Source organism: Bombus pyrosoma, linkage group LG12 (assembly GCF_014825855.1).
Source record: "Bombus pyrosoma isolate SC7728 linkage group LG12, ASM1482585v1, whole genome shotgun sequence".
NCBI lineage: Eukaryota > Metazoa > Arthropoda > Insecta > Hymenoptera > Apidae > Bombus > Bombus pyrosoma.
The window spans coordinates 6,145,963-6,171,751 of record NC_057781.1 but is presented as its reverse complement, the minus strand read 5'-3'; the positions used below and the strand labels follow the sequence as shown (position 1 = coordinate 6,171,751).

The window sequence follows — 25,789 nt, the reverse complement described above, 5'->3', positions numbered from 1 at the left end:
TCGCCGCTACCATAAATGATTTCGTTCCTTGTATATTTTTTATCGACATCGGCCAAGAACTTGGCACAGGTGGTAGAGTTTATTTGATCGGACAACGCGAATCGTTACGTACTTGTCGTTACTTGTCTATGGTTTCGGTTAGTTCGCGAAAACACGGAGAGCAGCCAAGAAGAACGTCGAAAGAACCGTCGCAAAACGCGGGCGATTAATTAAGTATACCCGTAAGATCTGTTCGATCGACACGCTTTCATTTACAAAGGAAACGCTGGTTTCTAGACGGCCAGGTATCAGCACGAAAGGACGTCGTGTCGTCGTTGATATCCACAATTGCACCGACTCGAGAGGGAATTCCGGCGAGGACTGGAATCAACGACGGTATTCCGCTTAAGTTATGGCCTCGGTTATAGCCGCCGTTCGGACTACAAATTCTCCCGGAGGTATACGGTAGGATTTGTACTTACCTAGTACGGAGACTACCTACAACTTAGTGGAATACCAGTGTGCAGAAATCTTGTTGCCAGACGGGACAAATACGTGGCCTCGGCAGAGATATTGCGTCTTAGGGCGGTACACTGTGGAAAATAGCCTAATGATCGTATTGTGACTGGCCGGTTGTCACAAAACATCTACGAGGCTTGCCCGGTTTTGCGGCTTTATTTATCGTACCACGACCGTCTAACTAGCGTGTAACGGGGTAAAACGTTAACGAGGATGCAGATGCATTTATATGGGAGCAAGACTGGTAACGTTTTTAGAAAAGGTTCCACGTTCTCGGCTCGTTCGATAATTTTTCAGTTGGACATTCATAACAGGTTCACGTTGGTAAACTGTTTCGAATTATTTGAATTCAAGCGACGCGATGTCAGCGGACTTGATTAACGAGGACGAGCGTAATAACTTTGACATAATATTCCAAATAATGTGAATAACGTGTTAAGATTAGTAAAACGATATCGACAACGTTTCTATTAATTTATTAATTCCGATTGGTTCGAATTGATTTAAGACAAAACTTCGATCAGGAAATGGTACAAGGATCGCTGTCAGGTGGTTAGGAAAACTCGTTAGTCTTTCTTTTTTTACGATTTTAATGTCGTAACCCTGCCAAATACAATAATAATAGTAATAGTAGCAATTATAATAAGAATCGTAATAATGATAATGATAATAGGATTATCTAAAATATGTAACCATCATTTCGATAATAAGATTATCGACTGGCGCGATATTGTACCGCACAGGACGCACGTGACACCTTGTGTGCTAGCGATTATGTCGACGATATAATTTATTTAATGGACACGTACGGGGCCACGGACCGCCCTCTTACGATACAATAATTTTTACTTCCTCAGTAGGAATCGCGAAGTACGATATTTAAATATCCGCTCGACCGTACTGTCACAAACGTGATTCACAATTTAGGACTTTAACGCGACCAGACGCGCCTCTCAGACGTGTCCTCGCGTCGATAACGTTGTATAAATATATAATTTCGTGCGTATTAATAATATTTCGCTATTACTTCAATAATCAGTTTGCTCTTTCTTTCTTTTTTTTTTTTTTTCTTCTTTTCCGCGGTATACGATAATTACACGATCTTCGTTTCGGTTCACATCGCAATAAATAAATTATCCAAATCAAGGACATCGATATATCGATATAACAGTAATAAGATTACAACCACATTTACAATATATATCTATATTTATCTATATATATATATAGATTTTTATTTATATATATATAATATATATATTTTTTTCTTTTAATGCACTAACGAACCTCCCCTGCCGACGTGCGCGGTACGAATAGCGACCGTCCTCAAGCGACGCGGTTAATGTATAATTAGAAAGTACAAAGTTATAATAATGCCTTCGTTTATACAGAGTGAGTCGTAGTGTAATATATTATATTAACGATCCTACGCAACTCTACGCGACATATACAGTTACATATATTCTTATAAAGTAATAGTTGGTGGCGCGCGACTGTTAGAACTGTCCCTTTAAACCTTCCCAACTTCGACGACAGTCGAGCGTTCGCGTGTGTTCCGGCGTCCAATAGAAACACGTTCATCGACGACCCACGGATTTTCATCGCGGTAGATCCAACATATTCGTGTTACCATTCGATGCGATCGTTTACACCTGTTCTAGGAACCTGAAAGCGTTTCCGCGCGAGGTTCGATCGTTCTCATTCGCTGCTCGCGTTCGAACAATCGACGAGAAGCACGCGCGACGAAACTGTGTATATGTATATTGTGTGTGCATTGTGTATGTTCGACTGCGCCAAAAATTCGCTGAGAAAAAGGGTACGCCACGCGCCTCGCAGTGTATAACACCGTGCGAGATCCGAGAGAGAATTACTGGCCCCCATTGATTACATTATTGCGAGAAAAATTATGCTACGCTGATCCGTTGCTTTACTAACGGTGATGATCAACGGATAATTTTACATACTATGTACAAGTATTACTATCTGCTAGTATCTATCCTTACGATCTAGTAGTTCCGTTTTATTCCTTTTTTTTCTTTTTCTTAACGAGAATTTCCGTATCTGAGTAAATTATTAATCACCGGCCTGTGTTTCTGTTCGCGTAGTTTCTTTCTTTTTTTTTTTTTTTTTTCATCGTTGGAGATTCTTGGACCACATAAAACGCGACAATTCTTTCGTAAAAGAGAAATCAAAATCGATGAATTGGATTCGTTCTCGATAGCCATTTTCGTTTCCTGAGTTCGAATGTGATGGCGTTTTAAAGTTTGCGTTTCAGGCAATTAACTAACGTTGTATAACTCGTGGAATATACTTAACTACGTGTGTAAATATATTACTTGCTATTGCTTTTCGTTTCCTATGTGGCTCGACATCTCCTAGACGCAAACACGTGCACACCTCTTGCAACGATACGTTTTGCGCTCCTGCGTAATGGATCTTTAAGAATCGACCTCGTATTGTCCACGATGTACGCACGTCAAATTCAACGTACGAAAGCACCAAGAGAGATTGAGCACCGCGCATGATCGCAGATTAAGGATGCAATTTATACGTGTGGTTGCTTCATAAGGTATGCATGTTAGTGACCGACGTATATGTGGTGTGTGTATGTGTGTGTGTGTGTGTGTGTGTGTGTGTGTGCGCGTCGTGTGTATCATTTTACTGGCCCTTGAAGCGAAGAATGGAAAATCATCGCTAGTTTGACGGACTGACCTGTCAGCTACGTCTTCGAAAAGCTCGATACATCGTGACTTTTTCCTACTCTTTTCTTTTTTATCAGACACGTTTTCGAAGGATCGCTCGCTCGATCTCTCGCGCGGCCATTAAACATCACTCGAACGCGCTCGTTAAGAGCACCTCTTAAATTATTAATACGCCACGCTGGAATTCTTTCCGACAGCCGTGTAAGCGCACGAGAATATGATGAAATCAACAATCTAACAACGAATTCAGGTACGTCGACACCCATCGAACGATCGAGCAACGACGATCCAAACGATCGACGTCGGAGGGTTGAACTTTTGAAAGACCTTGTCGAAAGACGAATTCTTTTCGAGAAAATTCTTTGATTTAAAGACCTTTCCTTTTCCCAATCTTAAAACTTAATTAAAATTAAAGAACGCGAACAGATGTTTTTCTTTTAACGATCGAATACCGAAATCTTCCAACCGATTTATACGCTATTTGTAAATCCTTCGGACGAATACACAAACGTACCGCGTTTCGAATTATCAATCATCGCCAATGGAAATTTTATGCCGATCCATTTTTCTCTGCCCCTCGTTCCCACTTTACGTCGCCTTTTTTTAACCGAAGTGTGTCAACCGAGTGGCCGAAAGCGTCCATTCGATCGCAGAAGGTGATTTCAATTCGAACGCGTAGCCTCGATTAGTTAGGTGTCAGTTGACGTCTGTTAAGGCACTTGAAATGCTAATTTCTCTAGGTGGGGCCTTTGTAGAAAATCGGTCGCCTTCAATTCCTTTACCCGGTTTCCTGTTTCACCGACGGTTCACCTTCTACGGGAAATTGAATAGCTTCTCATTAACATGAAATACAAATTGCCGATACTCTTTGTCCGGGTTTTCGCGAATCTATTGTACGCGTGCACGACCTAGGAATGTGTGTGCTCGTGGAATGTTCGTCGCTAACCTTGAAGGACCTCGATAAGGTCGTTATGCTTCTTATAGAAATCCCTGACTTCCTGTCGCTCGGCTTATCGTTAAACGATTCTTCCACGATAATTTAACAGCTATGGCGTTTGTAGCAACAAACTTTAAAAAGATTGGAATGTGGTTTAGCGATCAAATTTTTCGGATCGAGGAAAGCGGTTCGTCTTTATCGTACATTTCGTCTGATCGAGTTCTGAAAAGAAAGAAACCTACGTGAGTTTGGCCGAAACGAAATTTTACGATGAAGAACGACGAGGTGATTCCATACGAATGTGACGAAGGCGATGTATGTTAATACGTTTCGCGAATGAGAGGCTTCACGGGTAAAAGTTAACCGGAAACAATATCGTTTTATCACCCCGTCGACAATTAGCCGAAATGAATCGTCCCGAGGTGGAGATATAACGGCACAACGTTGGGATGTATCGTTAAGAAGCGTACGACTCGGCACGAGCTCACAGTGAAAAAAATGATAATGATCAAAGAGGGTGTCGGCATGACGTCAGTATGCATTTCTCATCGCCCTCGCTCTGCTCAGATTACTGACGGCTGTTCCGCCGAAGAAATCCCTTACAGGAAAGGTACAACGGTATCAGTCATCAAGATCGTAGAATGGCATCCTGGGTGGCACCTCGTTCATTTTCGGATTGAATTTCGCAGTGACGATCGCACGAAAATTATTCATACCATCAACCAGGGGCGTGGTCGTCCCTGCGGGTCTATAACGGAGTATGTGGTACTTATGTATTTTGTCGTTCGACGCAAATCGCTGTGGGCTTTACGAAACGAAAGGATGCTTCTTGAACAGGTGAGAAATATCTGACGAGCGTTTCCAACGAATTTTCCATCGAACGTGATTCGTTGTTTCGCGATCGATCGTTCGGATGAAAATCACAGATAGAATGATAGAAATCGTAGATGTCGAAATAGGATGAAGACGAAGCAATTGGCAACAGTGAATCGAAGGAGTAACAACGAAAGCAAGGATCTTGAATTAAATTTACCTAAGATATGAAGATTCGGTTAATACGATTAGCGAAATTTTCCTCGTTTGTTTCGAACGACATTTAAACGAGAGTATCGAGAATCTTGTAACTTGATTTCCATGAATCTCGACCGAATAAAGCAACGCTTGATATATCTCACTGGTCCTCTGGACGAGGATTCGAATGGTCGCGTTATGAAATGTGTACAAGCACGAAGATTCGCGTGACTTAAGGCACTAACAGTATACTTAAGGCCTAACGCAGCGTTCTCTTCCTTAACGTTAAAAGGCACTATTCCCTATCAAAATACAACACATAACAAGTATTAATTTATCAATCTTCGCACTAATCTTACACGTAGAGGTTCCTTTCTTCTTTTTTAACGATATAAACTGGCTCTAGCATATACTGGCATCTTGTTCCATCGTATTTTTTTTTCTTTTTTCAACTAGCTTCGAAATAGTTTTTGTTTTGTTTTCTTGTGTTTCACCTACCTTTAGCCACGGTTTATTGACGCGGTGGCAAAGGGAACAAAAAAAAAAAAAAGAAAAAACATTAAAATGAAAAGAAGATACAGGTTCGAAGAAAACGGGGGAATGCTACACATGTGCTATACGTACGCAGACGTCGCGTTACTCAAGGTTTCTAAACTATTTACAAGCTTGCAATTCGCGAGCTATCCGATTCTCGTGCGATACATCTGGCTAACGCCACGGGAAACTTAACTTCCCCTCGACATAGTCACTCGCAGGAAAAAATGCAATAATGCGGTATCGCGCGATACTTTCAGCGTAGCCAACAAACTCTTTATAACACCGTGTTTCCTATTGCATCTTCTCCTTCGAGCAGCTTCGTTTAAGAACGTATCGCGTGACGTTACCGTGGTTTTACACTTGCGACGCACAGAGTCGATGCCTTCGTACGATATGTTTTGATATATATATATAGAATTTCTTTGATAACATTACTTTCAGGCTCGTAATTCGTTTATGCACTTGACGCATTTAGATTGACGACAATTGAACAGCCGACTCGGTGCATCATCAATTACACGAACTCTGATACACGTACTCTTTCTCTCAAAACCACGAGGAACGTAGACATACGTTCTGCGTTTTTTTTTTCTTTTTCTTTTTTCTTCTTTTAATTCTTCGTTCGTTTCACGAGCGAAGATTAAGTTCTTTTTATTGGCCTCGAATGTATTTTCCTTGAGCTATCTCGTTCCGTAGTAGATGCCAAAATAAAATGTGCAGAAATCGAGCAGGAAACGCTTGATTTTTCTTTTCGTGACGATGCTTGACACGTGGCACGATTCGACGAGACGTGTATCGCGGTGACGTGTTCGACGAACGGGATGCAAAAGCGTTTAAAAAATAATTCTTCGATCTGCTTTCTTCTCTCTCTCTCTCTCTCTTTTTTTAACAATTGAGCGTAATGTATCAATGGACATCTTCGTTCGCACAATACGTTTGCACCTTCTACTTTGGCACCTTGTTTGTGTATACGCATGGCTGAAAAGGTATACCGGCTTCTTTGCCGATACGACCGAAGAAATTTTTGCATGATCGAACGAAAGAAAGACTCGTAAAAGCATCGCAATGCCGTCGATAGTATACACAATTCTATTGCTTAATGCACACGTAATACTGGCTTTCAGAGCGTCAAATTCCCTTGTTTTCTTTGACAATGAAAACATCGATGATTGTCCGTCCCTAAACGCGAAATTCTTTGTGCATCATCTGATAAATCGCTATTTAATGCATTAAAAAATGTTTAACGATCACGATTTGTAGTTTATTTAACTGAGCATGCTAAGTCCCAAGCTCCGTCACCGGAGTTCGATATTCTCTTTAATTATTAACCGTTTAATTACCTTAACGATATTACTTCCTTCTTCTCCTTTTACTGGCTCTATTCTTCGCAATAGACGATACATATGGTGCTCTAGACTAGTTGAGCTGGCCTTATTTAACCGTACAAAAAAAAAAAAAAAAAAAAAAAAAATAAAAACAAACTGGACATACGAACAAGTAAAAATTGGCTAGAATTAAAAACAGAAGTGACCGCGTGCTACTTGCGGAAAACCCGCAGCAATCGCTCCTCTCTACTATCTACGCTCGCTTTTTTTTTTCTTCTATCGTCGAAGCTAAGCTTCGTTCGATATCCGTTTTTCTTTTAAATACACCTGCACAAAGAATAAATAAATTTCCATCGAATATTTTAAATATCAACGATTCTTACGCTACGTACGTTCGCCATAAAAACAACGCAAATCGAAAATAGAAATTTGTCTCTCACGGAGGCAGTACAACAAGAAACAAAGTAAAAAAATTTCAACGATTCGCGTTGTCACGATTGCTGGCAGGCTCGTCGCACGATTATTCACCAATAATTGCAATGATACTTCCATTAGATTAACCCATTTGCATCATGGCCCTACTTAAGAGGACTGGTCCCTATCACCGCGCGCGATCGGTCGTAGGTGCAGCAAATGACATCCAAATTCTTCATGGAGCTTATCGAAAATTTATAACGATTGATAGACAATGTTACTTCGCAAACATCGTATCTTACATTCTTTATAACAGAGGAAAGAGAAAAAATTACTTGTTTAAACAAAATTTCTCGTGGAATTGTTTACAATGGTCAATACAATAAACTGATACAGGCGAGATGCTGACAAACGGATCAAACGTGATCTCTCACAGTCGTCCGATTGCGTAATAATTCGCGCTTGGTGATAGAAAACAGTCGCAGCGCGCGGATTAATCCGCGCTCGGATGCAAATGGGTCAAACCTCTAAACCTAATGAACGATTCGTTTGCTTCTTCATTTTTTTCTCCTAGTTTCCGCCTCCGACTCTTCACGTTCTCGTTGAAAACGATTCGAGCAACGATGCGAGGCTCTTCAGGTCCCGAATGTAAAAAAAAAAAAGAATCATCGTCGTCGTCCACGATCACGATTCGTGTTCTGGTTTCCCGAGACAAAACGGTCTCTACCCCTTCTTCGGTCTGCTCTATCTTTCCTCCAACGGCTAGATGGTCCTCTTTATCAGTGCCTTTTCATGTGAAGCGATAAATGATCGCTCCGCGAAAACGATCGCTGACAAAGATGGCACTTGAACGGCTTCTGGCCCGTATGCTTGCGGTAATGCCGTGTTAATTCGTCAGAACGAGCGAATTTCCACGTGCAACCCTCCCATGTGCACTGGTACGGTTTTTCGCCTGCAACAAATCAGTGAATCTTTATAAACCTTTGCTCCAAACATAGAGTAAAAGCTTGATGTTCATTAATATTAATACTTAATAGAATTAAAATTTGAGTTTGCTATAGAAACTTTCGTCGATCAACGTCGTTTGTTTGCTGCAATTTACCAAGTCCAAAATTACAAGGGGATCGTTGCATTCGAAACGATAGAAGTCAATGGAGAATTGATCACCAAGTTGTATCGGTGTAATCGCGTGAAAAAAAGAAACCAAGGAGATGGTAGGATCGTTCCGCATTGTTGTGTAATTTGCGTTGAGACGTAATGAAAAGCGTAAACGCGGTGAAACATAAAACCTCGTGCTGGATTCGCTTTAGATTTACGGCCCGATGCGTATACACACGTATGCCCGATTCCTTTCATAATCTTCTTAGTACAGCCACTTATTTTCTTATGCGAACGAAAGTCCACGTCCTTGGGCAATTTATAGGGATACGTTTTATGCGTTTTCAAATTTACGATCAAAAGATATAATTGAAAAGTGGTGCCGGTGATTTGCCAGCCTTTATGCACCTGACTGGCTTCTAATGATTCTTCAGGGGCTTCGTTTCCGAACAAAGTATTGTCGATTCGAAATATCGAACGAGCCATCAGCAAGTTACAAAAGCGATACGATAAATTTACATGGCGTTAAAATTGAAAATGTCCTGACAAATCGTTCGAATTATAACAGAAAGCAGCATATACGCGATAAATTTACGACCAAGATTAACTTCGATTTCCCGTCGTTCGATTTCCCTGCGATTATTTCCGAAAGCCAACGTCGCTCAGTTTTTCGTCGGCGTAAAATACTCGATCGAAGTTTGGCGCGCTTGATAAGCATCGATGCACACGGCAATATCGCCTCGGTATTTGCGAGTATACGTCGATACAGGTACATTTCCGAGCGTTTACCCGAGGTGACTCGCGTCACGGTGTGCCCGCGGGTTTATTCTTGACTCTTATCGAGCCGAGCCTCTCTCTCTCTCTTTCTTTCTCTTCGGTAAGGACGTCGTGACAGCTGTCGCGCGTTGCAACGACTCCGGATCCCTCAGAAAACTGCCCATCACTCTCTTCTATTGTATGCAAGTCACCGAGCGTATTTCTCAGTCCGGTGTTCTGCACGATTTGCCGAAGAAAGGGAGCGAGAAGGAGATGTAGACGGCGTGTTCGCCAGAGGTGGGAACGGGGAGAAGGTGAAAGAGAAAGAGACGAAACGGGCAGAAAACGAGAGTAAGAGGGTTTAGGGTCTAAAAACGTAGCCGTCGTCGAGCCGTCTAGATGTAGAAACAGCCTGGTCACAACTCGATGACGCAATCGCTATCAAGTTCCGTCGTTCGAGAGACCGGAGACGAGGACGAGCCGGAGAAAATCGAACGGTGCGATCAGGCAGCCAGTTTCCGATCCCATTAAACCGCGAGAGTGGACGTGGATAATGGTGGACGACGGAACGACGACGTTCCATCGCGAGCTTCTATCTCGTGAAAAGCACACGGCACCATCGTTTGATCGATATATTCGCGCGTGTCACCGTTGGATGCCCGATCTCTTTTGCAGACTCGGACCAGCCACCTTCGCCACGCGATTTCCTCGTTCCAGATAGACGATTACGCGTTTTTCGTCGTGCTGGAATTGCTGTAGATCGATACTTGAATAAGTCAGGGACACGATTATCGGACATCGGTGACCCGGTCCGAGCTCCACTGCTCCAGGTTTGTTCGAAGCTCGCTCGTTACTCGGTTAATTACAACATCAAATGTGTCACGATTTCTTTGATAACTGGCATTCTGTGTCGAATATTATCATGGATCATGCACGGGAGATCATCTTTCGATATTTTATATTATATGCGTAGGCTGTTGGTAATTTATTAGATGGGTTTTTAAACGATCGATAGGATGATAGGAAAGAGCCCGGCAACACGGATGTAACACATGGACGTTCAAACAGGCTGTGCTTTCCGAGAGTTATTGCTCCATGTACGATCAAAAAGCAGCGGAGAACCGATTCGTGGCGCGACAAGCGCGAGCGGACCGATCGTTTGAAACGAAACGATGGTAGATATCTAAATCGGTCGTTTTAACGTTTCAACGCCCATTGACTGAATATTATTATGTAATTCGCTGGGAATACGAGGAACTAATGACGAGGAAAAAAGCCGTGCTCTCGACCGTTACGTAATTGCGAGTAATTAGTCCATTTACGAGCGGCACGAACACGTACGCCATGAGACGTGCATATGCACGCAATATCGGCCAATGTGCAAGCACCGGCGCAAACACGCCGCCAAGAAGGCATTAATTTTCCTGTTATTAATGCATTTTGATTGGATTTTTACGTAGGCAGCGTTACGTTTATTGCACCATAGATTAACGCCGCGTTATACCGTCCGGCTCCATTAATTAACCGCAACAGCGAACTTAGCCACTCATTTGTAACGTCACTCTGATGTCGCGGCACGTATAAATCCCATGTTATATTAAGCGAACGCGATGCGTGTCGAACTTTTTCCTTTTTTCTTCTTTTCGTTTCGTCCGCTCACCAGAAGAAGATCTCCTCTCTTATTTTCTTTCTCCGTACTGAAACAACGCGCGGTATAACGAGCTCGAGGAAAACGAACCATACCTTTTTCCAATTTAATAGCCGCTTTAACGTTAATTGGAACGGTATCATGTCCGTTTACGTAAAATATCGCAAGAATTAACGTCTGTGAATCGAAATTGAATTGCGAAACGCGGTCTAATCCGGCTAGTGGAAAAGAAGGAGAGAGAAAAGAAGGTCGTGATCTCGTGAGAAATCGTCGATTAAATTAACGTCATTTATTAAAGTGAAAATTATCGATTACGAGAAAGGAGAATCACTTCGATCCGGCTTATTGAACAACCTCGGCAAGTGGGTCAACGATAAACGCTAATTAAAAACGACACGGCGTAATTAAACGTGGTACCCTTCGCGGTACTCTTAACCATATCGCGACTTCTTCCTGCAACGCGATTCATATTATAGCTTAATAATTCAACGTAAAGAGAGAGAGAGAGAGAGAGAGAGAGAGTATAGCAGCTCCCCTTTTAACGAGGAATTATTCTTAATGAGTTTACGAGCGTATACCTTCGGATGGTCTTTTAAATCCGACAGTCCAAAAATCGTCTTGGCATTTACGGTTCTTCCTCGTTGTTATGGGCCGCGGTACCAATGGAACAAATAGACGCCTTAATTCCAGATAAATTCGTCCATCAACGAAACGCTTCTCCATTGTTCGCGTTCTTTATTCGAAGATATAACAGGATTTTTATGACGACAGTGAGTTTTTAACAGAACTTCTTATTCAACGTCTTGCGAGGCTTCTACTTAACGGAATCGTTGAACGACAACTTGCCGCTGGCTACTTTTTTCTCCTCATTCTGTCAAAGCGGAGTGGAGTTACGGACTAAACGGTAAAGAAGAACATCGTACGAACAAGTACTATATGTTCGACATTGATCGCGAGTTTTCTATCTTGTAAAGCAAAGAGAAAGACGATAATTATTCATCGTTGGAAATTTATTCGAAGCTGGCAAGATAAAATACAACTTGAACGCATATTCAGTTTTGCTTCAACGCGTGAATCGCCTTATGTTATTTATAAGACGAGGAACAAGCTGGTCGTCACGTATGGATAGGTCGAGGAGAAGAAAAGGACAACGAGTACAATCGATGGCGATATTTTACGAAGATCGTGGCTCGTAACTCGTAAAACATCGTGAGTCGAATCTGTCGTGTTGATGACACGGGGGACAACGATATTTCGTCCGTTCGATACTCGAACGTGGAGAGAGAGCGCTTCCCATTATCGTTCGAGAATCTCCCGGAGGGATGATTAAGAAACCAGCTCGGATGTATGTATCTCTGGCAATTATCAGCATCTCGCCAAGATTCGCGCGGTAACGCGTTCCTCGTCTGTTCGGAACAGTTCCGTAATATGTAATTATATGGGCGACAAGTGCTGTAAAGACGAATGAATGTTGCCCTGTTCTTCAGACGAGCAAACTTCCTGTCCATCGACTACGAATGATGAATGTTTTCGAAGGCGTAAAAGAGATCGCGTAATTGTTCGAGACGTATCAATTTTGATTAAGTCCGCAATTTCCCTCGAAAGCATAAATCGCCATTCCTCGACGTCCTCGTCATTACCCACGACGGCCACGACGTAATCGTGACCGCGCCGGTAGTCTTAGAATTGAATTTCCAAGGTCTCCTAATTAACTCCCATCATCCTGTCTTCTCACAATCCTATATCTCAAAGTATTCTATTTTTTTGCCCCCATAATTATTACATCGAGTGTCCGGTGAGAAAGCAGCGGGACGAAGCGTCGCGATGCGTGTCGGTAACGAGCATCGAGCTGACAAGTAATGTAAGGGGAAAGAAGGGGAGAAATGAGAGGAAGAGAAGCGAGAGAAAGAAAGAAAGAACGAAAGTTGGTAGTGGTGGTGTTGTAGATACAGAAAGGTAGACGCTGCGCTGTCAACTCTGCGTGGTGTCCGCCTAATGCGCCCTCCAGCTACTCCCGCGGTGTACGGGCTTCTTGTAAATAACAACACTCGTTAGCGGCAAGAAATACTGCAGCGATGTAATAACTCGCGGACGCGCGATTCAATTTAATCGCGGTCATTACGCGCCATTCATTATTTACGCCGTTATCGTGCTTTAATAAAATATAACAGTGGGATGCTCGTGCGTTACTCGAGAAGCTTCAATTAACCGCGCCAAAGCCGATTCATCAACGGGCCACCATTAACGTTGCGGCGAGTTCAGGATTCCCGAGACTTAGCCGGTTTTGAAGGGAATTAAATAATCGCCGACTGCCTACTAACAGCAATATTTGTGAGCGTGTCTCCGTTGGGAACAGCTTTAATTGTGTTTGCCTCGCTCGATTCGAGAAATAGGCCTTCCTGAGAATAAACCTCGAACCGTATATACCTTTGATCACCGGTTACTTCAATTAATGTTGCACCCGATAGGAAAGACACACACACCGAGGAAACTAATGAATTTTAACGCGTTACCCACTGAGAAACCGTTCTGCTACCTTCTTCGTATGGGTAGCTGCATTGGAAACATGTTCATTCCGAGTCGTATGGTTTAGCATTTACTGTTACCCACTTTGTTTACACAACCAATTTATTTAGTAATTTCATTCTTTCTCACGGCGAAGCATATCATCGTTGATTCTTGAATAACCACCAGCTATAACGCCAACAGTATTTCTCCCTTTTCTGAAAGGAACAGAATAAAAGAAAGATCGCAACGATAATCACCGCGATACCGATAATCGTGGCAAATTACCCGTGGCGGAACGGCCCGAAATCCACCGACCATGGCCGATCGAAATAAAGAAAAAAAAAAAAGGAATTTAGTTTAAAACCATGTTCAAAGCGGCTGCTTCGAGATGACGAGAATACGGAGATCATGCTCGCAAGGAAATTGTGCTCCGCAAAGGTAATCGTAGTCCCGAACAGCGATGCATAAGTACATTGTTAATGGTAGGTCTGATATACCTCGAGTCCACGAAGGGAAGAGAAATCAGTGTTTTCCTTCGATACACGGAGAGCTCGTTGTCTAGTTTATACGGAGGCTAATACGCCTTAATTAATACACGAGATTTTGCCGAAACGCCCGTTGTTTATCAAAAGTCATCACGTTTCATCTAGCGATTCTCATGTCGCCTCGTTCTTTTACGTACGCCATTCATGGACTAAGTACGAATCGAGCGATTTTGAATAATCTAGGCATTAAGTATTTATTAGCGCCGGCTGCGGGTGTGTTTCACGTCGATCGGCGCATCGTGAAAGCGGCAGCGCTATTATGGAGAACCGTAGCCGGCATTTACCGCATCCTCGTAATATTTCGCCTCCCCTGACCGCACAATGTAACTTCCGATGTTCGTGGCGTGTGTTCGGGAAGATACACGATATCGAAAGCGGTAGCAGCGGCCCGCTATTACTCCATTATACAGTTTGCGAGCGGCACGATATAAATTCGATGCAAATTCTACTGTTCGAGCCGTGAGAATCATCAATCATGGTTAGCTGGCTTCGATTCGCTGTTTTTCGGCTTGTTGGTTGTGGGAGCCGATCGATATCGGAACGATGGCGCTCGACAACCGACGATCCGAATTGTCAGTGGCAAAAAAGGGAAGTTCCGGAATTTCATCCTGATTTCAACTTCAGAGAAATCGCGTTAACAAATGAGAGATTTATGCGCTGCAAACTGTGCATTTTAAAACCAAATGTTATCGATCACTCGGTACTCGTTCTACGATCAAAAAACCTCCAATTTTCGAGTACCCTTGAATTCCTGAACTTTTTTCGTCGTTTATCTACTTTAACCTTCATACTATACGACGACCATAATTATCGCGAGTTCAGCAGACGATAAACCGCGTGTAAAATTATTTAACAAAACTGCCACGGCGCCTCTGATAACCCCGTTTTCCGGCGACCTTTCGGAACAATAGGTTATTCATACGAGACAAATTCCAACACTTGGAGGAGCAGACGGAGCGACCGTTTCGCCACGAGCACGATCCGCGGTAGAACAATTTATGCCGTGGAATGGTAGAAATTACAGTAATCAATGAATTGGCATTTCCCACATCCAGAGTGCCAGTATATCCGCCATCGTAAAGATATCTCGATGGCTGCATAATATCGCGGTGTTAGAATGATGGATAGACATGCCGGTCCACGTTTCTACGACCGTGCTGCACAATCGCTGAAACAATTATTACAGCAAGCGTGGCTATACGACGTACTACAAACGTACCCGGCTCTGACATTTAAATGAAATTTAACATTTAACATCGTCTTCGTTGTCACTGTCTAAGACCCGTAACAGCGCACCAATTCGTACTGTATTTTGTCACTTTCTTTTCTTTCTTGTCGTTAACTATATGTAGAACGGAGCAGAAGCATATTGTTGGAAAGTTAAAAGCAAACGGAAGAAGGAAGGGAAATCTCACGTCCCATTATGTCTCTAAAACTAACATCCATGGTAGAGAAACGCGGCGGAATTATAATTTTTCGCATGAGAATCCCACGGCCGCGACCGTTCGGGCCAGGTTGAGCACCGCGGTTACACCGTCTTGGTTGAACCATGGACCAGACAAAAGATCCTGGTTCTCACGACCACGCCCTCTCCCCGCCGCCTCTGCACTCTGTAGACGGCGGCAATGCCTTCACGAAGGTACCTATCCACCGGAAATTCTTCAAGCCGCGGCTCCTTCGACGTTGTGTACACACATGTGTGGTTGTGGCCGCCGCGATGTGTATAGACCGAGAAACGAACGGTGTGTGACCTCTTCCAGGTTCTCGCGAGGCGATAATAAATGGCCGGCTATGACTGTACCAACGAAACGCGGGGGCCGCGTCTAAAAATGCATACTCGATGGATAGTATTCAGCGTGTAGTCACTTTGGCCGTACTATCGAATTTCTAAGCGGCACCAGGCCATACGATTCGCCGTGCGAATGTCGAAGACCCCTGACCCTCTTCTTCGTAGACTTCCAATTGGTCGCTTGAAAAACCAACTCTATGGGACGAATATGCTTGGCATTCGGCGAGCGTCGCAAACAGCAGCGTGAGCAAACAGCCAAGCTACCGAATCCTTCTCCCGCATAGAGTATCGATAAAAATTCCTGAAATCGCGCGGCCGGTCACGTGTATCCTCGTGACCAACGCGACTTCTGTTCACCGCGCTTTTCCGTTCGAGTATCTCGACTGAGAATCAAAGGCGGTCCATGAGTAATGGCTCGCGGTCGCGGCTCGTTGACCCATCCAATGCGACAGGCCGTTTAACCATCGGCTATATGTTAAAGTTAAGTATTATATCGGGACGAATCTCGATATTTTATTTGTTAATAACACTGCCCCCGGTGGAGTTAACGTGGGAAGATCGGCTAATGACTAAGGGAGCACGTTAAAGCGAGGTCAGAATTGCGGCGAACAAAAAGGAGAATTTCCTTTTACCATTTGCGTCGGATCGCAGGGAATATCAGACCACGGAGTTTTGTGCAACGCAACGAAAGCGCAAAGAAACGCGACCGCGTGGAATCACAACGAGCCATTCACGGGAATATTGTCCCAGCAATTAGCCTCTGTTCGTCGGTCGCCTGTTCAAAGTGTTACGCGCCGCTCGCTCGGTTTCTTCTCGTAATTGTGAGCACACCTTGCGCCGTCACCTTGAAACGGTAACGTCACCTATGAACCGGCGTGATCCCTCGCGGTGAGAGAAAAGAAGGACCGGAGCTGAGGATGACGAAACTCGCGTTCTACGTCCGTGATCGTTATGACTAGCGTGCGTGAATCATCGCCAGGCAATGAAGCGCACAGGGCTCGATCGAAGTACCAAACAACAAAAGTGGGTAAAAATGAAACTAGCTTCGAATCTATTTGAATTCAAACTAAATTAAGTAAAGTAATTAAGTAAAGTAGTTGCATCAAGCTAAGTGAAAGTATTAATTTAATATTTACACTTACCGGTGTGAGTTCTCTTGTGAGCTTTCAGGTGAGAACTCTTCGTGTACACTTTGTCGCAGCCCGCCACGTCGCATCGGTGAACTTTGCGTCTCTTCAACGCGTCGCCGCATTCGTTGTCCACCGCTAAACTACCGCCGTTTCCTCCAACACCGGCGTTTACTCTGCCGCCGATTCCTAACCCACTCGCGAGCGCGGGACGCTTGTGAAACACCCTGAAATTTCAAACAGACATCTTCAGATATTTACGATCAACTTTGATTGAATTCGGTAGAACAAGTGTCTTTCGAAAGAAGAAGAAGAAGAAACGAAAAGATTCTCTCGTAAAAGTAATCCTGGCCAATTACGCAACAGGCGAAACAATCGAAACCGAGTTTGACAGCGAATGACCACCTTTTAACGGCGTATCGTTGTTCGATTCACCGAACTATGTCCGATTCCCGCAGCGACGCTGATTACTACGAGCGAAAGGGCGGCAAGAAATTCGAGGAACGGTCGCCCGCCGTGATTTCAATTCAGATATGGATAAGACGTCTTCATCGTTATTTTATCTTACCTGCGTACGACTATCGACCAACCATCGTACTTTATTTCTCGTTCGTCGATGGGGAGATTCCGACAGATCCGACCGCATTCACCATGGATTTATACAGAAAGTTTTTGGTATGCATTATTCATTGATCGATGTGTTCCGATGCGTTATGACCGGTTCGAACGAAGAACGAGTGAAATTGCTTACGACGTGAAACGATCACGGAACAAATACGTCGGTGTACACACATTAGAGAAAAAGAATTTGCCTTATGAATAACACCACGAGCTCTGGCCGCTGGTGTGGAGGAGGGAAAGAAGCGGCGGTCATTACGTTAATCTGCGCGATTACATAGAAGCGCACACAGAGCAACGGAACGGTTGGTCGCAGATCTTTTAACGGGATGTACGAGTTACACGGTCGTATTAAAAGAGCTGTCAATCAGCCGCATATATTTTCTCAAGTGCTCGAGTGACGACCTGTGATTTCCATAACGGATTCATAGATTTCGAAGTATGTAATAATCAGTTGTTATCGATTGATGACCAGATAGTAGCTTTCGTGGGAATTTGAAGACAACGAAGGCGAACATGTTTAAATCGTTACTCTTCGCTGCATAGGTACAGGAACGTGAAGTTGAAATATGAATTAATAGAAGGAATTTTGATTCGATAGAATTCTTTAAACGAAAACTTTTAAGAAGGTTTCGTTGCGAATGTAGTTCAAGTGGTAATCACAGCGATGGTTACGTAATTGTATCAAGTCTCTTTATTAAGTTTCTTTTCAAAGCCTTGATATCGTACGTAAGCCTGTAGTGGCGCGTACACTTTAAATGCATTCATAAATCACAAGCCCCTTCGTCGAAACGTGGTCCATTTTGCACTCCATTCCCATGCATATTCATGAATTATTTGTCCATTATACCGTGGCCAATGGGGGTAAACGTTGATACTCCATTATCGTTTGCAATCGGCTCGCAATTTACGCGGCAGTTTATTATAATTTTAAAGCACTTAGATCATCGAGTAACTAATCATAAGAGCACATTGAAACTTCCGTGCGTTCATTTTAAAAGTAGCAAAATGATACGTAATGCGCCTGTCAAGTTTATTCGGGAACTATAACTTTTGTAATTATTTTCTTTCTATTTGCTTGTAAACCTTAATTCTTTTCGTATGATAAATACGTATACTCTCATTGTAAAAAGGAACAAATGAAAACTAAATAAATACGAGATAAATTAGAACTGTAGAAACAAGCTAATTGCTGTAGATTTTCTCCTTAAGCAATGATAATCGTTTTACGACTCTGGAATCACCTCTTCTTATCGATACAAGATCACCGACGGATCATCGACTAAAAGATTCTTCTAACGACGTGCACCGGCTGTTCAACCTCGTCCCCAGCTACTAAAAAGAAGCGAGGCGTGTCGAATCGATCAATCTTGCGAGTCGACATCCGGCGAAACTTGTTTCGCAGCCAAATTCGTACTTACGGTCAATTGTCTCGCCTAATCGATCGTCGCGGCTAACTGTTAAAAAGATAATTTAAAGTATCTCACAACTTTATTTGATTCGATGAAGCAACTTGCTCGAGACAGTGAAACGATACCGTTCTCGGAACTTGAACATCGATGCAAAAATGTATCCGTAAAATTTCTATGAAAAATTATGAAATGATCTTTTTGAAAGCTAGTCTGATGTTTCTAGTATAGAGCGATCGTATTTCAGAATCGGTACCAGTCCACGTGTGAAGAATTTACGTTGACGCGTTTCTATCCTCGAAACCATATGGAATTCGCGTTTCAAGTTAACTGGATAAAACGGCACCGGTGGTACCACTGACGCATCCCTGGCCAGACCATATTTCATCGGGACGATGCCTGGCCTCGCACGCTTCGTGCCGTAAACCAGACCCGCAGCTCGCTGTTTAAACTGGCATAAATCTGCTTCTACTCGCGATAATCCGACTCGCTTCTATCCCGACAATCCTCCCGCTGCCGGAGAACAAAACCCTCTCGCACGATTTTCCGATTTTCACGACCACGACCTCGGCGTTTATGGCTTTATTCTTTCAAACACAGCTATGAGGTGTTTCTGATGGTTTTCGCACCTAGGAAGATCGCGTAATTTCATGGACGATACATAGTGGGATATTATTTTTAAGCCGCCACGGATATTTTATACTTGCGGTATTTGTTCATACAACGTAAAGATTACACGAACCGCAAACATAGTTCGGGACTTTTCCGAGATTTGAAATCGGATTTTTAGATTGAAAGAAAATTGGGAATTATTTATTACATCAACGTAGAAATAAACGCTCTAAAGAAACTTGTATAGAGAGGAGAGATGCTAAAAAAGATCAATCACGAGATGAAAATAAGCGGTCTTGGGCTGTAAGTGAAATTTAAATAAAACTAGGGAAGGGGATTAAAATAGTTCTTATGATTATTTCGGGGCTAAAAGCCAAGAACTAGGATCTTGGGTGGGAATAAAAATAACTTTTATCTAACTTCCGGTCAATTTAAGGTAGATTTGATGTGATTTATTGGACAACTGACTAGGTAACGTCTCCTCGTCGTCAGAATAAACAGTCAAAATCACCTCCACCTTTGACACTGAGTGGACTATAAGTAACTCATTCAGGTATATATGTATATTATATGCTATATCAATGTTGGTATATCAAATACTAGTCGAAAAATCACTAACGGTGAAGTTGTCTCGAATCTTCTCCAAATAATTTAATCTGATTGAATTCGGATTACATTGATAGTGTAAGATACTGTTTATGACACTACAATAGTCGAAATAATTAAGGAATTATGAGCAATAGATCACTTTCGCGTTAACACGTTCAGAAACCGCCGCGTCGTAAACTCGTAGCGTAGCTCTTTCTTCGTAATAATTAATATGCCCATAGTTCTCGACGACAATACAGAATCCAGGCGGCAATTTATTCCGCGATAATTCCATCAGCTTCCTCGGCGTCGAAATCTCCTGCACGGCGTGTACAGGAGGACTACCAAATGGATCATTGTTTCGAAGACGAAGCCGTAACCGCGTGGTTCGCTGGAAAGGCGAAGGAGGAACTGGAAAGTACATTTGTCGTGAAGTATTGCTGTAAGCTTGCGGCAGTTCCTCCGCAGGAGGGCCCTGACATGCGGGTACCGATGTACAACGGTGCGTGTACACGTGCGTACCTGGCTCGCGTATGGAAGTCGCCAGCGTGCACGTACATCCAGACGGAAACAGACAACGAACCAACCGGTGGAGATTTATGAGAAACGTAAAGTATAACTATCGGTTAACGGCATTGGGACACGAGAAGACAGGCCTCGATCCGTGATACTGGTGACGATTTCACGGTACGCGTGATCTACGGACACGATCCGCGGGTACCATTATTGGCATCGATCTGTCCAGAGGGGCGAAACAACGTAAATTCACAGTTATATCAACTGTTTGTTACAGTGACGAGAGTTAAAGTCGGAATAAATGTACTATATAACCATATAAGTCCACATTTGCGAGCACGAAATGTTTCCATAAACGAAACGAGAAGGAACGACAGCAAAGTTAGCCTAAGGACTTCGAGGGCCGTTCAGAAGCTCTAATAAAGTCATTGACACCGAAGCAAGGATCAAGAGGCGAATTCCAAGATAGGAGGATAGACAGACCGTTATGTCATCGTCCGTCATCGTGGCACTGAGAGACGAGGTAAAATTATTATTCACAGCGATCCGCGAGACTCGTCATCCGGTCGGTACAGACGTACACACGTTGGAAAGAAATCGTGACGCTCTGTATGAAATGAGGTTTGTTAGCGTGCACCCGGGTGTCACGAGATTACTATGTTTTCTAACGTCGGGTCTTTTCGCCGAGATCGGCTACAGAACGCTCGCTTGACAATGGTAAAGACACTCGCGAGCGCACGAGAGCAAATTAAACGAGATTTACAGCGGGTGCACGATCTCGTCCTATTAACCCTGGACGTGCTTGTACATTCGATGAAATATGACGGCACGTAACCATCGCATCGGCGCGGCGACCGACCGGCCGCGATATCCTGCTGTTTTCGACCGATTGTAAACTGATAATAAAGTCAGCCCTGGCTAGCCGGATGGCAGCCTATGTAAATCCTTTGTCGACTCCATTCAATGGCGTAATTGGCGCTTACGTTAGATTCTCAATCTATCCTACTCCGAACTGTCACGTATTTAAGGACTATTACCAATTTCTATGAAGCTTCGTGAACGTACAGTGTGCGCAGACGTTCTTACGATGCGAGAAAAGATAGTAAATATTGCAACGTAATCTTTCCACCGGAACGCTTAATTTGCTTCAAACACGATACGGTCGACAATGTTGCTTCTAGGAATAAGCCAGCAGTTGTATACTCCGAGTTCTACTTTCTTCGATAATAGAGCACATCCTGTTGCACGTTTATAAGAAGAAAAAAGCGTACATACGAAGGTGTATGCGCCCCCTGCTACACATCTGTCAAGAGCGTGGTAAAAATCGGCTCGTTCGCCGCGGTTACCGCGATACGATCGGTAAAAGTACTTACAGGGACGTTTCCTTTATCCTCTGTAACGCGAGTAGGGCCGCCGAGGGGGAAACGAAGACAGGATCGAGCGGTTCCATCATGCGGACCGACACGTCCCGCTCTCTGTCCCTTTCCCTGTCCCTTTGCCTCTCCCTATCGCGATCCCGTTCCTTTTCTCGATCCCGCGGCTCCCTCTCTCTGATCCCTGATTCTCTTTCTTGCTGCCGTTCCCTGTGCTCGTTCTCCGTGCTCCTCTCTCGCACCCTCTCTCGTTCCCGGTTTCTCTCCCACGCTGCTTCTCCCAGAGGCGGCAAAGGCGGCGACACTGAAAGAAAAAAAAGGACGATGGAATATTAATTAACCGGCCACTGGCGCAACATCGAACAATCTGAAACACTGGCAACCTTATAATCTCATTTATTTAAGAGTATTTCGTCATTTCGTCCAGCTTTATGTACACGAAACGTCCAATGGATCGTTAGTTCATTGGCTGACGCATAAATGTAGAAAATAGCTCGAGTTCGTTAGTGTTGCCCGTTAATTACTATATTTCGTGGAATCGTAGATTATCCAGCGAGTGACATATATGGTTCTAAGGAAACGATACCACTTTCAGTCAGAGAATAAAAGCACGCGTTTCGTATAGGATACCGCTCGGAACGGTCGGATGCATCGAACGATCGAGGAAAACAACCAGTCGGCCGTTATTAACGCCAGTTCTTTTCCACTTGTATATATTATTTAAACGTGCGATTTATGCCGACGTGCCTCGGCACCCGTGCAACATTGTCGTAAATCTTCCGTTATAAACTCTGCTAATCTACAAGCCACGGGTTGCGGGCAACGTTTCCCGGGGTTGAAAGGAAATTTAGCTGAAAGTTCAATCGTTTCACAGGCCTACCGCGAACTACCTGCCGCAAAAACTGCGCTAATTACGATTGCTGTTACTTTTTGTCGCAACCCGTGTTTTATCTACCATCTATACTTTTCTTCTCGCCTTCCTTCTTGACCTAGCTCCACGAGCGTCTTTTATCTTTCCTCATCCCTTTTCCCCCCTCTCTTCTTCGATCTATTTCTACTCACTTTTCTTCTCCTGCTTCGCTTCAGAACTAACTTTCACTCCCCATCGATTCTCTCTCGACCGCTCACCCACGTGGCCACATGCAAACTCGTCCGTGACATTACTGTTACTAATTAATACACAGCGAGGCCAATAGATTCGCGATCGATCGACGCTGCTATCTGGCTTGGAACGAGTGTGGAATATTGACACGGTGGTTTAACTTTTGACCGTGGTTCGTTGCTATCTGCGCGTCTTTCATTCGATTATCGAAGTCGCCGTTTCGATCGCCGCGTAATCGATGTAAAATTGTAATTTCCAAGGCTTACCTCGTTACGTGGTAATGGCTCGTTTGCTGGTAAATGCTGGTAATTAGTGCCGCGTAATTTCGAGTACACGAAATCGCCGCGGTATCGTTACTCGTTACTCGCAATTTGTTCCGGCGGAGAGAAAAAGTTCGCCTCCACGATCGGACACCATCGAACACGAGCAACATCAAGGTGGATTAACGCGGCTAAATGGCTGCTGCTATGTGTTTCTATATGAGGCGTTTTACAATTTAATCAAGCTTCTTATTTTCCCCTCCATTTCGATCTTTTTTTCTTCCATCGCTATTCACATTGTTGCCCCTTTCTCGATCCAACCGCGTACTCGTACCTCCTACTTATTTTCAACGTGGTTAGTTTTATTTCATTAATTCGAGAAAGGAAGGAGCAAAAAAGAATTGAGAAATATTAATTATGATGAATTTTCTTCGAACAAATTATTTCAAACGCATTTAATACCAAAGTTCAGGGATCGACGTTCACCCCCTTCGGCTAAAAGCTACCAAGAACGATCGTACTCATATCGTTGACCTTTTACCTTATGCGATGCGCCGTGAATATTTCTTAGACACTTTTCTTGATTCCAAAATAATCACCAATGATAGCCAATCGAGCGTCCCGCTGAAATTAATGCCGCGACAAGTAGTATTCTGTCGTATTTAGAATCCGCGTGGCGCGAATGTATACGTCTTACACGGAAGGAGCAGATCCATGTTCACCGACGGACGTTTTATGTTCTCGAAATCTTGTTCCTGGCGTAAAAATTTCGCTAGAGAATTCGATAAAGTCGCACGAGTCACGGGACGCGCGTACGCAATTCGACGGAGCACGGATGTATCGGGAAACCGGTTTCATTTGTCGTTTATCCGGTGGCTGACTCGAGAAAAAACGCAGAATACTTTAAACGATACTACCGACTACCGTAAAGTTTCAAATTTTATATTTTTTTAATCGACGACAATCTCTTTATACAGTTCGGTCCTCGATTTCGATCTTTTCATAAGGTAGGCCACTTTGCTTTCCTGGTTCTCGTAGAGATGAAGAAACCCGTGCGAGATAACGGGATTAAGAGGTAATCGATTTCGTTCGGTGGGAGAGACACGACGTGTTTGCGGCAAAGCGCGCGGTACAACGCGGAATATTGCGTAACGCACGCACGCACGCGAGTCCCTATCGTTGTTCGCCGTGAATCAACGACCTGGAGATTTATGCAAACGGCCGTTGTGGTTGCTCTGGTGCCCGCCAGCTGGCCAGAAACGCGTTCGACCGAAGATGCATGAGTGGAAAACGAACGCGAACCCGTGTGCCGCCGCCTATGTTTCGTTGGTTTGATGGATCGTGGCGGAGATTGATTTTTAATTGAATCGCAGCCTCGTATTTCAGCTGACCGACCTTTGAATTCGAGACGTCGTAAATATTGGGATTGACACAGCACGCACGCCTCGCCGTGCCGCGCTCCAAAGCCGTTTCCCTTTTAGTATTCGAGAAGTCGCGAGTTACCGAGTCGAAAACGTCCAAGATGTTCTCGCGATAAGCGAATTAATCATTATAATCGCGTTACGCTCCCAGCGTAATACGTTCCTTTCGAAAGTTGCGGTCGTCTGTTCGATACGAGTAATAACGATGATCGTAATGCATGGCGAACGTGCGTTTCCAGGAACGTTTTTTCCGTGGTCCATGGAATTCAGCACGGAAAATTTTAGTATAAAAGTCAGCGTTACAGATACCATCTCCTGCCCTCGTGTTCTCCAGCCCTTATCGCTAGGGAAATCTCGGCAGAAGACTACGGCCAGGCCGATCGTCCAATCGTATCGAGGAATCATTATGAATACAGTCGGTCGAGCTCGGAACGTGTACTCGCGCCAGCGAGCGCCACCACGGTATTATTAACCGTAATTTCTGTACGTTGCCAGTACGGGCGGTTTCGCTTAATTAGCTTCTGCTTCGGACACTTCTTCCCCCACCGATACGCGAGCTATTTCTCCCTCTCTGAATCTCTGTGTTCTGGCCGTCTCGTTAGGGTTATTAACTCTTGCCGTGGCTCTGCTCGAGGTCTATGATCTTTGGTATCTAATGGAGCACGAAGTCGTCAGAACTTTCTGACAGCGCTTGTCTAGCTCTTTAACCCGTGTCCGATTCTTCCTGCTTCGTTGTCCTTCTCCCAATCGTTACGTGCCGTCGTTCCTTAGTCAAAGTCGTGATAAGATGTCGCATCACACAACATTACTTCGCGCGTCGTTCTCTTGCCCTGGAAAAAATTTGTGAAAAAATCCTGAACCTTCTGGAAAATCGTTGGAAAATTTTCCTCTTTCCTATACACCTATACCGTCTATATTTCCTATAACGTTTCCTATAACGTCTCCCTCGATGCAGACTTTGCTCTTCTTCCATCAACGCCTCGCCTATGCCGAGT

At 43.8% G+C, this 25,789-nt stretch overlaps 1 protein-coding gene across 3 annotated transcripts in view; it reads right to left on the bottom strand.

Annotated features, from left to right (window-relative positions):
• Nucleotides 1-1,060: 1,060 nt before the first annotated feature.
• LOC122573568 (Krueppel-like factor 6) overlaps nt 1,061-25,789 on the bottom strand; it is a 292,071-nt gene continuing 267,342 nt past the window's right edge. For all 3 annotated transcript variants that reach the window (XM_043740110.1, XM_043740111.1, XM_043740112.1), the window contains 3 exons: nt 22,012-22,315; nt 16,911-17,122; nt 1,061-8,376 (listed from right to left, as the gene is read on the bottom strand). In XM_043740110.1, the coding sequence (XP_043596045.1) occupies nt 8,204-8,376; nt 16,911-17,122; nt 22,012-22,315 (689 nt within the window). In that variant the 3' untranslated portion in view covers nt 1,061-8,203. The remainder of the gene's footprint in view (nt 8,377-16,910; nt 17,123-22,011; nt 22,316-25,789) is intronic.